Source organism: Balaenoptera musculus, chromosome 20 (genome assembly GCF_009873245.2).
Source record: "Balaenoptera musculus isolate JJ_BM4_2016_0621 chromosome 20, mBalMus1.pri.v3, whole genome shotgun sequence".
NCBI classification, from domain to species: domain Eukaryota; kingdom Metazoa; phylum Chordata; class Mammalia; order Artiodactyla; family Balaenopteridae; genus Balaenoptera; species Balaenoptera musculus.
The window spans coordinates 41,986,390-42,003,668 of NC_045804.1; the positions used below are offsets into that span (position 1 = coordinate 41,986,390).

The 17,279-nt window shown below is 33.4% G+C and overlaps 1 protein-coding gene across 2 annotated transcripts in view; it reads right to left on the reverse strand.

Moving 5' to 3' along the window:
- Window positions 1-1,791: 1,791 nt before the first annotated feature.
- The window catches only part of SUZ12 (SUZ12 polycomb repressive complex 2 subunit), a 38,496-nt gene continuing 23,008 nt past the window's right edge, over window positions 1,792-17,279 (reverse strand). For both annotated transcript variants that reach the window (XM_036835975.1, XM_036835974.1), the window contains 8 exons: window positions 13,145-13,250; window positions 9,545-9,722; window positions 8,007-8,098; window positions 7,639-7,782; window positions 7,001-7,158; window positions 6,420-6,618; window positions 5,849-5,928; window positions 1,792-4,193 (listed from right to left, as the gene is read on the reverse strand). In XM_036835975.1, the coding sequence (XP_036691870.1) occupies window positions 3,848-4,193; window positions 5,849-5,928; window positions 6,420-6,618; window positions 7,001-7,158; window positions 7,639-7,782; window positions 8,007-8,098; window positions 9,545-9,722; window positions 13,145-13,250 (1,303 nt within the window). In that variant the 3' untranslated portion in view covers window positions 1,792-3,847. The remainder of the gene's footprint in view (window positions 4,194-5,848; window positions 5,929-6,419; window positions 6,619-7,000; window positions 7,159-7,638; window positions 7,783-8,006; window positions 8,099-9,544; window positions 9,723-13,144; window positions 13,251-17,279) is intronic.

Genomic DNA, 17,279 nt, shown 5'->3' on the forward strand with positions numbered 1-17,279 from the left:
CAGAAAATAGGCAGTACATTATTTCAGAAATGGCACAGTGAAAAGCTGCCTTCCTATCTGTCCTTTCATCCAGCCGTCTTCTCTGAAAGCAGTTGCTTTTGTGTATCCTTTTAGTCATATTCTATAACCCAAGCAAAAATGGGCATATTTTTCAAATTTTTAAAAAATGGAACTTACATCTTGGCATTTGTTCCACATTGGTTCAAAACAAACCTTCCCGATCCCCTTTTTATGGCTGTATATTCCACTTATATGGATTATAACTTACTTAACCAGTCTCCTACTGATGACTTGTGTCTAATCTGCTCTTTTCAACAGTGGTCACAATTTGTCAGTTTACATGTGTTCCACTTTATCTGTAGGATTAAATTCCTGAAGATGAAATTGTTGGGGCAAAGGTTAAATGCATTGTGATTTTAACGGGAAGTACCAAATTGCTCTCTCCAGAGGTTGTACAAATTTATTTTCCCACCAGAAATGTCCTGAGTACCCACTTCCCCATTTTTTACCAACAGTATTATTAGCAAGCTAAATCCATCTGTGTTCTTGATCTCATTCCTTCCTTTTTCTGGTAACTTGCATCTTTGGTCTTCTCTGTGTCTTCCTCAGTATACATGCTCAACCTTCCCATCCACTCTCCCCGGTCTCTTCCTTTGCCTGTTTCCGTCTTCCTATGGCCCCGTTTTTCACATCTTCATGATGAACTTCTCCAACTCATTTTCCATTTACTAAGCTCATTAAACCTGTTTTCTATCACTAAACTCCCTTGAAGGTGATATCGTACTCATTTTGTTACAGCACTACTGTTTTCTTTTTGAAACTCTCCTCCCTTGGCTTTGTCACTGCGTATTAGTTCATTTTCATTCCTTCACACCGAAACAGACACCACTCAGTGATTACTTCTTGGGCACTTCACGACGGGCAGTGTTCTAGTAGTTGGATATTTCACCTGGAGCACTACAACAGCATCCTAGCGATTCTCCCTCCATAGAGCTTCTCCCCTCCCAAATTCTTGTAACCATGGCTCACCTATAACACACATGGGTTTGTGTCACGTCTGTGCAGTAAATCTCCAAATACTTCCTACTGCCTGAAATCCAGTCGCTTAGCATGGCATGTAAAGCCTTCAGTTCATGTGGCAAATGTCTGAACACCAACTAAGACCATGAGGCAGTACTAAGGCCAGTGAGACTGACTTAGCAGTCTAATGAAAGGGAAACAGGTGCTTAAAAGAAACACACACAGTGACCTTTGGAGGCAGAGGGGTGCTCAGCTCAAAGAATACAATGCAACATGTATACAGGCAAACTATTACTTGTAAATAAAGCAAGCACAGTGGAATTGTCAACACTTCTGTAAAGTTTCCCTCAACTCTTCTAATTTCAACAAAATATTGACCTCACAGAATGTAGTATACAATTTTATCATATATTGTTTTACTTTATCATTTGTATCCCACTCTTAAATCTATGGGCTTTTTGAAGGCCAAGATAAATTCTTTTTCATTCAAAAGAAAATGAAAAAACCAAAGATGGATTAACATTAGGTTAACTAATATTGACATTACTCTGGACTATAAATTTTAAAATATTTTTTATGTAATACCATAAATAACATACTAGTTGCAACTGATGTTACTAGAACTGAAAGCAGGATTTCACATTAATTTTTCTCTTAATTTCTTATTAGCTCTGACTGATGGGTGTTAATTTTTTTGGATCCTTACTATCCTAGCCAAGCCCAAGTTTTTGTGCATGTATTGACAATGCATAATAATAAAAGACAAAAACAAAACAGAATACAGCTTTTATATTATTGAACTTTATGTACAAAATCATTTGATTTCAAATAAACATTTAATGTAAAAACAAACGTTCTTTTAAACTGATTTTTTTTTTTTTACATCTACTGTACCATTCAAATGCTTTATCATCTTACATGATTTCTTCAAAATCTCTTAACAAGGGTACATATAGAAAAGAATTTTTTTTTTTTTATAAATAGAAACAAAGGGATTTTTTCAGCTTTTATTATAAGATGACATAAAAAGTTTACTCAACAGAAGTAATTTCATTACTATTTGGGGGAGGGAATCACCAACTTTTTGTGCAAACAATGCTAGCCTTCTTTTAAGCATTTAAGAGCATAACTGCTTAAGAAATGACATAAGCAATAATTCTACACCTACATCTCCCCTAAAATAATCTATTTTTTTTTCTTTTTACATATGTGCACAGCTTTAGCAAATTAAAGCCCGAGAAAAATGCTCGAAATCCACTATCCAGAGGCATAATCAGAGTTTACTGTAACTCAGCATTTGGAGAGCTTACCAATCAAGGAGTCTGTAATGAAAGCTGCAGTTTCCCTCTTTCCTATTTTTTTTTAACACAAAAATCAATGACTAAGAACTTAATACTGGATGACAAATCACATCCACACTATTAGTTAAATAGCCTCACAGTTAAACACATCTCAAAGACCAATCAAATCAGTATTTACATTTTATAAATTTCTGAAGACACCATTAGAAAGCTTATATATCCCTTCATTAAACAAAATAGGGAACTGCATCTGATGGTGGTGGAATGAAATAAAAAAATTAAAAATACCTGTATTTACAGCAGCATTGATCCTTTATAAATAAAGAATATGAAAATGCATTTATCTTTAAGGATAATAAAAAATTGAGGTGATGTTACTCAACCACAGTGCTTGGAGTTGGACCAAAAACTCTATTGGTGCTTGTTAATGTGCCAGTAGTGAAACCACTTTCTGTTGGAGAAAATCCAACTGCAAATATGTGCATAAGACACATATAACACAGGGCAAAATTGCTCAAAACGATTCAAGTCAGCTTATCTGTATTGGATATTCTAATCGTGAAATACATTACGAAGACATCCTTGTGAAGAAAAAAAAAAAGTTATTATCATTTTCTGGTTCATTTTTATAGAACATTTCCTCCCTCAAAAGTGGCATCTTAAAAAATCTCAAACTCATTCTTCCCTTGGTTTACAATCCTAATGAAGAGATATGGACAGCTGAATTTTCCATGTGATTACCTAATTGGGAAAGAAAAACAAGAAACAAAAAAAACCAGCAAAATGTTCAAGTTTAAAAAAATATACTGGGTGAGCAATGCACCAAAATTATCCACATAAAAACAAATGGATGGTCAGTAACCTTATAAGCCAACATGACATTTCACCATCGACAATGTGAAAAATTAACATGCTCTCAAACAGGCATAAGATGAAGAAGTGCTATTTTTAAATTGTAAAATGAACTTACATCATGTAAAATATCTTATGTCGTAATTTTTCATTCCAAATTGACAAATGATTTCAAAATCAAGGATCAAGGTTTGACTGCAAATAGTAATAATGCAACATAATTTCACAAAAATCTTCAATTTCTAAAAAAGGGAATCACATTCCAATTTTCCCTCCCCAAGAAAATGTCTCACAATTACAAAGTAGAAAAACAGCCAGTCACAACTGCAAAAAAATTATAATTTAAATATATGAAATAATTTCTAGATTATCAAGTCAATATATTTCATAAGACAATTGTTAAAGTTAAAAATACTTTCTTTGAAGTATTGCTTTTCATGCTCAAACTTGAGAATGTTTTAATGACATCAATAAAACTGATATACATGTAATGCTGCATAATGAAGTGAAATAGAACCCTGATAAAAATATCCTTGTTGAAATCATTTACTTCATCTGACAGTGCCTGTTTGGAACTTATGATTAAAAACAAAAACAAGACTCTTCCTAGAGGCTGAATTCCCTAGAATGAAATTTCAGTGTTTGTCCGTAACATGGGGTTAGGCCTTTTCTTTTCAGAGTTTTTGTTTTTTGCTCTGTTTTGAAACCCCTGAGACACCATCTGTTTCCAAAGCTTTCTCTTTTGAGTTAATTTCACTAAATCCATTTGCTGTCCCATTTTGTTCTTCAGTGATTTCTTCATTTGCAGGGGAAGCAGATTCTCCTTTTTCTAATTTTTGTTGCATTTCACGGAGCTTGGTAACAGCTTTATCTATTGACATTATGCTAATAAGGTTAAAGTCATGCATGCTGACTAGATGAAGCATGAAGTTTCGACATAAATTCTTCTTAATTATTTTCTGTCCATAGTTTTCTACAAACAGCATACAGGCATGATTCATTTGATTGTCAGCAATAAACCTATTTAATAAAAACAACACAAAACATCAATAGCAATACAAAGCATTTCTGTCAAATGCCACAGTGATAACCATTATAGAACATTAAGACTATATCCAAATCCAGTTAAGTGATGGCTTAACAAGTAGTAAAACTATAGTGAACCTGAGATTCAATCAACTGAATGAGCTTACAGTTTTAGAAATTTAAACAAATTTAATTTAACCAGAGCTTAAATAGATGTCATTTCTGTTTTTCCTAACGAAATTAGGAAGTTAGCAGTTAAAAGTATAAAACATTTTCTCTTGCCAGCACCACTTTCATTAAGTATATAATACTAACTATTCTCTCAGTTTCCTATTTCAGAAGCAGTGTTTCCTCTACATTTTCAGTTCATGGTAAACCTCTGAAAAGATGAAGATGTCACAACAAATGTGGTACAGTGTGATTGTTTTGGTGGAAAGCAATGAATAAAATTTGAGAGAAGCAAATTAAACCAAATAGGAGAAGGCTGCTCAGTTACCCACTGAAACTGAGACTCTAACAGAGCCTGTAAAAGCCTGCCTGCAGATCTGATAAAATCCAAATAGTTTACCAAATACCTGCCAGTCTGTAATGCCAGTGTATCATGAACCCAGTAGTTGTTATGCTAACAGATTTGGATCAGGAATTAAAACAGAACTCAATTAAGTAATCTAAAATTCTACCTTGAAACTGGCATATCAGGACAAAAGGAAAAACATAGATTTCGGGCAAGCCTCCATATACATACTTTACTCATAACTGCGTTTTAGTGACTAGACCAGGGATCAGGCAAACATTTTCTGTAAAAGGCTAGATAGTAAATATTTTAGGCTTTGCAAGCCATATGTGATCTCTGTCGTCTTCCTCTTTTTAATTTTTTACGACCCACTAAAAATGTGAAGACTACTCTTAGCTCAAGGCAGTTTACAAAAAAAAAGGCTATAGGCCATGCACCCAGACATCTGGACTAGAAGTTATGTACCAACTCTTCACTCCTCAAGAGTAAGGAAACAAAAGTGCCCCCTCCCACTTATTTAACTATAAATGAAAAAACCTTACATGCTTGTGCCATACAAGAAAGCCTTATATGAGGATCTAATACTAATGAAGGTAGAGAAGAAAAACATATGTACTGACAGGTAAATAGTTCACATAGGGAAGGAAGCAGATCTGCAGGAAAAACAATGCTTCAGCTACAAAGGCACGAGAAATAAGGATTGTTCTACCTTGAGCTTTATGAAATGGTAATAAGAAATCAGAAAAGCTGCTTATATTTTATTCTGAATAATTAAGCAATTTTTAAAAATTGTGGCAATAAGTGTGATAAATAGTTCCAGGAATTCCAGGTGTGTAGCACATGGCATATTATTTATGTATCCCCTAGCAATAAAAGGAATAAAAATTGGATTATTATTTAAAAAAAAAAAAAAAGGACACATTAAATAAAAACCTGCTGTTAGTTGGAGCTAGCACCTTCCTTAAACATTCTTTGAGGATAACCATTTTTCTTTATAATAGTTGAATTAGGATATTTAGGACAAATTATATCTAAATTAACAGAATTTTAAGTAAGATTCTAACAGATTTATAGAATGTGAAGCAACAAAAAGAACGTAAAGGAAGTGGAATATTTGAATTTAGAAATACCCTACCCATGCTTCATGACATGGAGATTCCAGAGTTTCATCACTTCTTTCTCTCCTTCATTAACATCAGAAAATTCCTCAATTTGCTTTAAAAAAAAAAAAAAGAAAAAAGAGAAAAAGAATATCTATTAGATACAGAATAAATATAATTGGTATTTCTAAGAAAAAATTGTGAGAATGTCAAAAATAGAAGTTTTTGCAACTAAAAATACCACAACTTATTTATATAGTAAAGTGGCAATGTTTCTTAAAATCATCTATTTAGGTAGTAACTTTAAAAGGGAAATTCTAAATTATGACAATAGTTACCTTTAAATAAAATGAAAAAACACAATACAGAAGCACAAGAAGAAAATCTGTATTTCCTTTAGTTGGTTACTGTTAAAATGACACAATTATAAAAATTGTAGATTCCTGAATTCCTTAATTTAGAAAAAGCTCCTTTACACTAAATCAAAATATAATTCATATTAAACAATTATTAGTTTTCAAACAAAAATCATTTAAATCATAAAATTCTAAAGTCATTGTCAATGATAATGATGATGATAACAGCAACAACAATAATAATAATTACAGTAATGGTTTTTTCTCTTAGCCATTCAGGATCTTTTTCATCTTCACTATCTACTTCCATTTCTTGTGGACGGAGAGGTAAACAAGTATCACTATGGAAATACAGGCGATTGTGTCCACTACTGTATGTTCGTTGCTGTTCCACTTCTCCATCTTCGGATTCAAGAAATTCAGACATGCTTGCTTTTGTTCGTTTTGGCCTAATGAAAAGAAATGTTGATGTAATGTTAAGTAACACAGAGAAGGCTCACAGCCCCCAAACAGAGTACGTTCCATTCCTACAGGTTTCTACCTAGGTATGCACACACAAACTTCCACTGGGAGACACTTTAATCCCCCTATAACCACTAGAGCAGTAGCAACATTAACAACACAGGAAAAAGCTGTAAGGAGGAAGTGAAAAAACCTCTGTAGAAACAGGAGCCAAGGGAGGGTTATACAGCAGTATACCACCCCAGAGACTTAGCTAATACTGAAATAAGGATTCCCACCTAAATGTAGCTTTGTCTGGCTTCCCTTTATTCCTCCAACATCATCAACAGAAGTCAGAATAAATTTTTGTTGTATGACCTTTTTACCTACCTGCACACAAGAATGTGTGTGATAGGTGTTCTCTTTACTGGTCCATTGCGACTAAAAGCAAATCCAGGTTGGCGATGAATATCCTGAGGATTTCCTGCATAGGAGCCATCATAACACTCGTTGATAGAAACATCTATCCTAGCACCTTTTGGATGATACTGTAACAAAAATGGCAAGGTGTTTAGGAAAAGAAAATATTAATTATCCTAACTTAAATACCTATCCTTCCAACTTAATTAACTAAAAAGTACTTGGGGTTCTTAATGTTTCAAAAACTAAAATACGCTAGGCATACCAGCATGGTGAACAGGAAGTCAGAAGACCTGGAGTCAGAAAGATCTGTGTAAAAATCCTGGCTGTGCCATTTATTGGCTTGGTAACTTCGTACAAATGATTTCTTGACTGAGCAAGGATAAGGAAATTACCGCTTAATTCAGAGCTGGTGTGAGGATTATGTGAGTCATTATAGGTGTACTGTGCAAATATACATAAACTCTGAATCATTCACTGTTAATTCATGCATAAGCAATCCATCAGTGTAGAGATTTTGGTGTTTTGCACAAAGTACAATTTCTGAAAGTCAAATTGTATTATAATGTATAATATATTATGAGTGAGAAAAGATGAAAGTCACTCACCACATAGTTGAAGATAAACCTGCTATGGCAGAGTTTAAGATGTTTGAGCAAGCTGTAGAGTTTGCGGCAGTTCAGAGTGCACCAAGGGCAATGCAGGTCATCTCTTGCTTCAGTTTGCTGTCTTGTGTTGTTGTTATAAAGGAACTTTAAAAATAACAGAAAACAAAAAGAAGAACAGCAAATCTCCACCTTACATATCTCAAGATATTTTGTTTCAATATTACCTTTAAAAATAGTTAAAACAATTTACAAGGAAAATCAAGTCAGAGGCATTCTTTTTATTTAAATATGCCAAAATATTTCAGATATAACATGCAAAACAAAGGCATCTTGTGATTACTTAAAAAAGAAGGGTCAGCTATGTTTACCTGATAAAATATTCTTAATTTTTGTCGGTTTTCATTTGAAGTATCTTTTTCTTTTCTTGTTTGCAGATCTGTAGTCAACGATTCTTTAACAGCTGAAAACATATACTTTTATATTTAATAAAAATACTTGCTTCTTAAAAGTGAAGTAATATATCTTGTGAAAATAATTAAACAATAAAGGTTTCACAAAATTCTTCTTGTGGTATTTAATACAATGTTTGTTCTCACCCTCAACTGATGTTCAGGGGAACAATCCCCTTAATCAGCAACCCTAATCAGACAGTAAGGTCTTTATTGGCAGGAGCCATTTTTTTTCCTTTATAAACCACCTATAATGTCCTAAAACATTCTAAAAATAACCCCAAGTAATTATATGTAGTCACTGTAATGCTTTCAGCACTTTGAGGTCAGAGTATAGTTTTGATTGGACTTTGTATTCCCAGTGCACAGCAGTGAGCAGATATCCACTAAATGTTAGTTTAACAGAAATTAAATTAAAGTGATTGCACTAATATCATTCCAAATCCAAAAGATAATCATTTGTTAATAATTCTGGTGTATTACTTTACTGACTTAAAAATAAAAATTATTTCCCCTGACATAAGTAATCATTTCATATGTACAATTTTGTATAAAACTCTTCTTCTCAGTTTCTTTGAAACTCTTTTATCTACTTGGCCACAGAATTCTTTGAGAAGTGCCCAGACCACAATTTACTTGGGAAATCTTTCCTCTGACATGGGTCATTTCTTTTATCTCTTGAATCTGACTCTTACAGTGACCTGCACACAATTAATGGACATGAGTGGTATATGTCAAAGACAGCTGTCTTAAGCCTTCTGCCTTCTTAAACAGTCTTAGATAAAAACATACGGATGCTCTCAGGTCAAGGACAGTGTTCTTATCACGCAGATAAACAAAATGAAAGAATACTGCAACCTGGGCCTTAACTCAGCAGAGCTAACTGCTACAATTTGTAAATGTTTTTCCTCTTAAAAATTTACTGCAAAATTTAACCTGGTAAAATTCAGGTTATGATGATCCTTTCCCAGCCCTAAAATTGTACAAACACTCTGAAATAATGAAGTCAGTTCCATAACATAAACAAATTTTTATATGAATTTTTAAAAGCATACAGTTCCAAAGCCCTTTAAAGCTGCAATTCCAACATCTAAAAAGCTCTGAAAAACAATCATTTTCTCATGAGTTTGAGACAAATTTATTTAACGGAAAAACCCTAAACGGACATAAGGCTATCTATAAACCTCATTTGGAGGTGTTATATAGTATACGGCATATATCCTATATACTATACCACAATTCTAAAATTAAAAAAAACAAAAATCCCCCAAAATTCCCACATACATCTGGCACAAAGGTTTTGAATAAAGGACTAATAATAGGGAACCCTAATTTACTCATAATATGCCTAATAAGTCAAATAATATTTCCCAAAGATTACTGGAGCAAAACACAAACAAATTAAAGCCTAAGTCCTAACTCTGCAAAGCATTATTTTGACAGCAAAGTATTCGTACCAATAGTTTGAGTAGGTTTAACTGAACCAGGCTTGTTTTCTTGATGGAGACTCTCTGAATTTCTAGTGGCAAGAGGTTTGGCGATAGGAGCTGTAGATTTATCATTGGTCTCTCCTGTCCAACGAAGAGTGAACTGCAACGTAGGTCCCTGAGAAAATGTTTCAAATGGAGGCAGTCTCTTAAAAAGAAAAAACATGAAAACAGTGAAGATTCCAAATAATAAACTGAAAGAAATTGTAGGAGTAAAAAGAAAATATTTATTATGACATGTTAATGTGAATTTGACTTAACAGATATTTCCTTAAAAACCCCAAATGCCTGCATAGATGGCGAGGCAAATAAAGTAAATGTATAGTGCAGTAGAGCCTGTAGTACTGGAGGGCTCAGATTGTCTACAAGAGGCGACTACTTATTGGCAATTGCTGAACTGCTGCCCCATACAAACAATGGCCCAACACACCCAGATTTTCAGATCTTTTTCCAAGTTTCCAAGAGAAATATTCCAATTTTTATTTGTTGTTAATTAAAAAATTAAAACAAAAAACAAAAAACTATGATACCCAAAGCCTGCTGGTCTGCAACCTCTCTTAGATGACCAATTACTTTTTTTGTGTAAACTGAATGATTATTAAAACAATTAGTAATTTTCCTTGACTTCTCTCAGCTTCACTAACGACTGCCTTTACTTCTCTTCTTTGGATTTTAGGACACTAAACTATCTTGTCTTTCCACCTCCATCTCTAGTCACTTATAAAACCACTCTTCTCTTGGCCTCCTTAATTCCTAGCTAACATTTAGCCATATGCCCGAGTCTCTCACCCATCCTCAAGGATTTACCCATTAGACAGATGATCCCAAATTGGTTCTCCATTCTTTATACCTGAGCTCTAAACACTGCCACTTGGATATCAAGGTCACCCTGAACTAAAATATGTTTTTAGACGTGAATGTATTACCTTTTCTTTCCTTCTCAGGTACAATTATTTTTGTTCCAAGCATTATCAGTCTACTAGTGACCCTAAACTAAAAATTTCAGAATTACATTTGACCCCTATTCTTGCTTCTGCTTTTCTTACATAATCATCAAGTATAGATCCTTACTATCTTATTAGTACAGTATCTTAGCTGCTCTCCCAGCTTCTAATTTTTACTTCCCAATCCATATCCAGGAGACCAAATAATCTTCTCAAAGACTGCTTTCATGCTATTCCCTTTTACAGAAACCTTCAATGGGCTCCTATTTATTTTTACTGCCACACAAGTCTAATCTCCCTCTACATCTTTATTACAAATAATCCTCTTAAAACTATAATTTTAGACTGGAATGAAGTGAAAGTGTAATCATATAAACCAATTTTGATACAGTGAGTCCATATCTAGGAATTTATCTTATAAAAATACTTGCAATGCAAAAAGATACATGTATGGGTTGGCCAAAAAGTTCGTTTGGGTTTTCCATTAAAATCTTACGGAAAAATCTGAACGAACTTTTTGGTCAACCCAATACAAGTAAACTCACTACAACATTTTTGAAAATGTAAAAAAAATTAAAATAATCAAATTATCCATTGAAGTACATTGGTTTAGTCAATTATGGGACATTTATTTAAAAGAATAACACAGAGCTGTTAAAAAGAAGCAAATCTATATGACCTGACTTAAAAGGATACCCATTTCATATTGCCTCAATTTCTTGGGAAAACCCAACAACTCATATAATAATCCTTATTTTCTCATGGATAAACGTAACAAACTTTAAAAAAGAAATTTAAAACAGAAAGATAATAAATACCTGCAGAAAATTCAAGCACTGTAGATACGTATAAAGAAATAAAAATTATTTAAAACCCCATTACCTAGAGGTAACCACTATTATGATTAATTTTATAAAAAGGGGATGTATTATTATATAAAAATTAAATATCATGGAAATCTTCTTGTCAAAGTATTCTTTTCAATGGCTATCTTTTTAGAGTTAAGGCGTTTCCAATTTTTCACTATTTAAAATTTACAGGCAAGATTTGTTATCTACATCTTTTCAGTTAAACAGTTACTACCTTGTGACAAAACTGTAGAATGAAAATTAACTGTTACATAAAACGGTTAATAATTATATACACAATTAAAATTTTTATTCGTATCGCCAGTCTGCCCTCCAAGAAGGTTATACCAACTTATTCTTACATTAAAGCATTATTTGAGAGCATGTGTCCTCACGTCTCCAACTAGAAACTGTCAACCCTTTTAAACTGTTGTCAAACTAGTAGTCAAAAGTAGTATCTCTGATTCTGTTTGCATATCTTTGAATACTAGTAAGGTTGAATATCTTTTTAAAAGCTTACTGGTCATCTATATTTGTTGCTTTAAGAACTGTCAGACTGTTCTTTATCCATTTTTTCTAATTAGATTGCTTATGTTTTTATTAACTGCATATTCATATTAGCCTTTTGTATGTTACAAATATTAGCCCCAGTCCATCATTTGCTTTTAACTTTAGATTTGTGCAGTATATGATTCACTTTAATTAGTCATTTTTATTTTATGCTTTCTAGCTTTTGTAGCATACCTAGAAGGGCTTTCTTTCCTCATAGCAAGATTACATTAATATTCACCTATATTTTTTTCTGAAGTTAGATAGTGTTAATTTTCACATTTACATTTATGAGCCTTCTGGAATTTATTAGGTCTAAGTTTATTTCCAGATGGCTAAAGACCAATTCCGTCACATGGATAATGAACAGTTTATCTTTCCCACGCAGATCGAACACCAATTTTATCATAAATTCAAAATATACAGGAAACTATTTCAAGACTACGCTTCAGTGATGTGCTTATCTATTGCTAAGATTTTACCATAAATTTAAGTTCTTTTAACTTTATACTATGTTCTATTATCTGGTAAGTAAAGGTTCTCAGAAAACTTTTCCATAATTTTCCTCAGTATTATTACATATTGTTCTAGGTTAACTTGAGACTAATTTTTTAAGGCTTAAAAAAAATCAGGATTTTGCTTGTGCTGGTACACTGATCTAATATATTTAGAAATAAATGACATTAGTATTCTGCTGAGTCTGCCTATCCAAGAAATGTATGTATGCCTATTTATTTTTTTAAGTCTCTTAGAAGAGTTATTTTAAGCCTGCTTCATCTAAGATTTGAAGATTTCTTGATAAATTTATTAGTCATATGTTACCTGCTGTTACTATGAATGGAATTTAAAATATCAGTTAACATTTATTGAGCACTTATTTTATGCCAGGCACGGTGCTAAGCATCTTTAATTATTTCATTTAATCCATCAATTCTATGCCTCGTTTCACAAATGAGAAAACCGAGACACACAGGGGATTAAGTAATTTGCCAGATGCCACATAGCTAGGAGTGGGGATTTGAAGCTGGCAGTCTGGTTCCAAGGATGATGCCTTCCATTAAATACTCTGACTAGATAATTTTGACTTGTGTTTTTCAAAGTATAAAAAAAAGGACTCTTCCTTCCAACATGAATTCCTTCCAATGTGAATTTGCATTTGGGGAAGAAAACATCAATCAAAAATGGGAGTTCATAACTATAACGTGCTCAGTCTTCTAAGTAGTCCATACCTTCCCATCAAGAATAGTCTCCCATGTTGCTCTTTTCTTGCTTATTGGACATTCTTCCATTTCCTGCATGGCTACTTCATATTCCCCATCTAAAAGCTGTAAGCGCCTGTTAGACAAACACATACACTTTAAAGTAACCTGAGTATTACTGTAAGTACACAAATTCTACATCTTTAGATTTATACTAAAAAGCATTTATTAAATTTATAAACTAGCTTACATACCCAACAAGACTTAAAAATATACCTACACTCCATTCCTGACAAAAGAAATTTTAATGATTTGTACTGATAATTACTAGAGAATTATTTCATTACTGTAGCTACTCAGATATAACTTTAAACATTTAAAGTATAATATGCCTAAGGTCTTAAAACTTGCTAAGTTTTAAACGTTAAGTATAAAGCATGTGTGCAGGCTTTATACTTTTAAAAACGAGGTAACAACGGTGTTATAATACTTGCCTTAGGGAACCGCTAAAAATTACGTCTCTGTTATCTTTAACTACTTTAAGTACTTGAACTAGAATTCTTGACTTTTATACTTGACCAGTAAACTAATTAACTGTAAGATCCTGGGGGGCACCTGGCACATATAGGTGCTCAATAAACATTTCACAGGTGAATGAATAAATGGAATACTGGTTGAATCAAAGAATCGATTAAATTCTACCCATACTCACAGTATAGTTTTAATGTGTGTGTACATATCTGTGTGTGTATACATAGTTTATGTTATTTTTTCCATACAATTAAACACTACTAACCTAAATACCATTCTTCAACCATACTCAATAATTAATTGTATATCAAGAATCTCGCATCTCTTCATCAGTCTTAGAGAAATTCTGTTAGGTGGTATTAGCTGACATTTATTGAGTGCTTACTATGTGCCAGGCACTATTTTAAAGACTTTACAGAGTTCATTTAATCTTCCCAACACCTCTATGAAGTAGATGCTATTACTCCATTGTTCAGAAGAAGAAACTGAGGCATAGAGAGGGTTAAATAACTTGCCTTAAGATGACACAGTAAGTAGCCAGAGCTAGCAACAGAATCCAGGTAATCTGTCTCCAAAGTCTGACTCTTAACACTGAATGATTTTGAGCCTTAAGAATTTTTGTCTTTATGCTGTGCTACTGAATGTATTCTACTTCAATAATATATCAACAAGGCTGTTCAACTTAATATTTTTAGAAGCTAATTTTATTTACCAATTTGAATAGGTAATACATAAGTATACTTCTAAAATGGAAAGGACTTTTCCTCATGCATGTTTACATGGCTACATAATATTCTATTTTATGGCTGAACATGTGATAGCTACAATCCAATGTACTCTCCTACCTGTAGTGTATGAAGAGGCCCTTTTCCCCCACAGCCTCATCAACAGTGCTTTATCAAGTTTTTTGATATCTGTCAAACTGGTAAGTGAAAAAATGACATCTCAGTGTACTTTTATATTCAGATGTTTTACCTTTTAGTTGTTTAAAAACCATATATATTTTCTTGTAAACATTTTCACGATATCCCTTCCTCATTCTTCTACTGGCCTGTGGTGTTTTTCTTTTTACTTAGTATAATCTTTTTATATTAAAGGAATGAGGCATCTATCTATATATTATGAGTTGAAATTAATTTTCTCCTGACTTGTCATCTTTATTTTGACTTGGCTTACGATGGCGTTTTTGTTTTCAGAAGAAGTTTTTTTATTTCACTCCATATTTCATACTCTTTCAATATGGCTTTTGAATTTTGGTCATTCTTTAAGGAGACTTTAGCTTCTCAGAGATTATAAAAAGAATTTTTAAAACATCGAACTCCTCAGATTTTGGTTGGCAAATACTTCTCCTCTACTGAAAGGAACTACGACCCTTTGAAGAAATAGCCAATTCCAGAGCAGAGGTAGGAAAAGGAGAATGTAAAGCCTGGAATATCTAGAATATTCCAGAAAACAAGGAAATAAATAAATAAAAACAAGTCAAAGGGACTTAGGAGCCTGCTTGGAGGGGCTCCTCCTGACCAAATTTGGGACAATTTGAGCATTAAAATAGCAACATCAATAGGTTAAAACAGACTGAATAAAAGTGGAATTCATTAATCCATACTGATTAAAAAAAAAGGTTGAGAGAAGGAACGCTCTTCACAGAAAAATGCCAACAAACCAAACATGGAAGAACTGATAGAAAGTTACCATGTGGCCACCGCCATAGAATAATTTATTCAAGTAAGAATCATCAATGGATGCTAAACTATTGCGTTAAAAAAAAAAAAGACTGTTGGGAGAAAAAGGACATTTATCCAGTTTCATGTATTAATTATTACAGAGGTTGCATATTAATTAATTAAAGTGAAAAGGGACCATTACAATGGAGAAATATGGTATAAACACCACTTTAGCCAAGCGATCAAACCTAGTATCAGCTGTCTGTGATGTGCACAAAGAACACATCACCAAGTAGTGTTCCTGCCCAAAATGTTTAACCTGAATCTAAACATAAAGAAATAATCACAAAAGTTCAAATTGAAAGACATTCTGCAAAACTACAGGCCTGTATTTAAAGTGTTGTTACAAAAGGCAAAAAAAAAAAAGGCTGGAAAACTGTTCCAAATTGAAGGAGACTGAATAGATATGGCAACTGACAGATCGCAATCCTTGAATGGGGTGAGTAGGGAACAGAAAAGGACATTATCGAGGAAACTGGGGAGAGAGTATTGTATTTTTTGTATCATGTTAAATTTCCTGAATATGATAGGCGTACTGTGGTTATGGAGGGAAATGTCCTTGCTCTTAGGAGATACACGCTGAAAGAAGTGTTTATGAATAAGGAATGAAATCCAGCGTCATGATCTAACCCTCAAATGGTTTGTCACAAAAATACACTCACAAATAAAGCAAATGTGGTAAAATGTTAACAACTGATAAATCTAGGTGAAGGGTACATGGGTATTAATTACTACCTGTATTGTTCTTTCAACTTTTTTATAGGTTTGGAAATTTTCAAAAGAAGTTGCGGGAAAATTCTCCCATGATTTCCTCTTGGTACTTTTTAAAAAAGCAGTTTTTTTGTTTTAACGTACAAGGAATATGTTAATATAAGGTAGAAAGAATTCTTAAAAGAATATAATGTACCCCTCCCCTCACGCTGCCTAAAATATATAGAACATTTACCAACACTGATGAAGGCCAGTGTGCAACAACAGCCTAATTGCTTCTCCCACAGACACAACCCCTATCTCCTAGCATATATGTTTCTGTTGTTCTCCATTTAAATTTTTGATCCACATTCAAATTTCTGACTTTAAAAAAAACACTATATTGGTTTCTGCCGGTAACATTAAGCGACATTAAGTGATTATACTCTAAGACAATATGGTAGCAAAATCCATGGCATTATTCCTAATCACCTTTGCTTTCCCATTAAAAGCCCTATAACCTTTCTTTACCCTAGTGGCTAATAAGTGGATTACATTAAGGCAACAATTTACTTTTCAAAGAGCAGGAGAAACACACTAATTGCTTTTCTTGGCTCTTTCTCCTATACCTAAGGGTTAACTACCAGTGAGCAGCCTAGGACAAGAAATCATTAGGTTTCATCCTCCAAGCCTATCAAAAAAGAATGCTGTATTTGCTTCCCAGAGGTTCTTTTACTGGCACTAAGATGCTTCATTCCCAAATGAAAACTGCAGAGATGATTATAAATCCAAGTGTTCCTTGCTACCCTGTGCCAAATGCACACAGAGCCACACAATGATGATTACACACACTTTTCTTCCTTAACTCTAGTAAATACATAATCTCAAGATTTGCATGGGGCCCACTTTATTCCGGTCTCTGCTCAAATATAACCTTTTCTCAGAGGCTTTCTCTACAAAACCACCATTTATTCTCTTTTTCTTCACAGCATTCCCACTAAGTGACATTAGTTGATACAATTTTGGGGGGTGGTGTCTGTTTCCTCCACTAGAAATTAAGCTCCATGAGGGCAGGGGTTTTGTTGCCTTCTCACTGCCTAAAACAGTGTCTGACAAAGAGGAGACACTCAGAAAATACTTGCTGAATAAACAATCTTAACTGAGCCGTTCAAATAGTTCCTCATCTGTGTTTATTGCTTTCTATGTGATAAAGAGAAAAG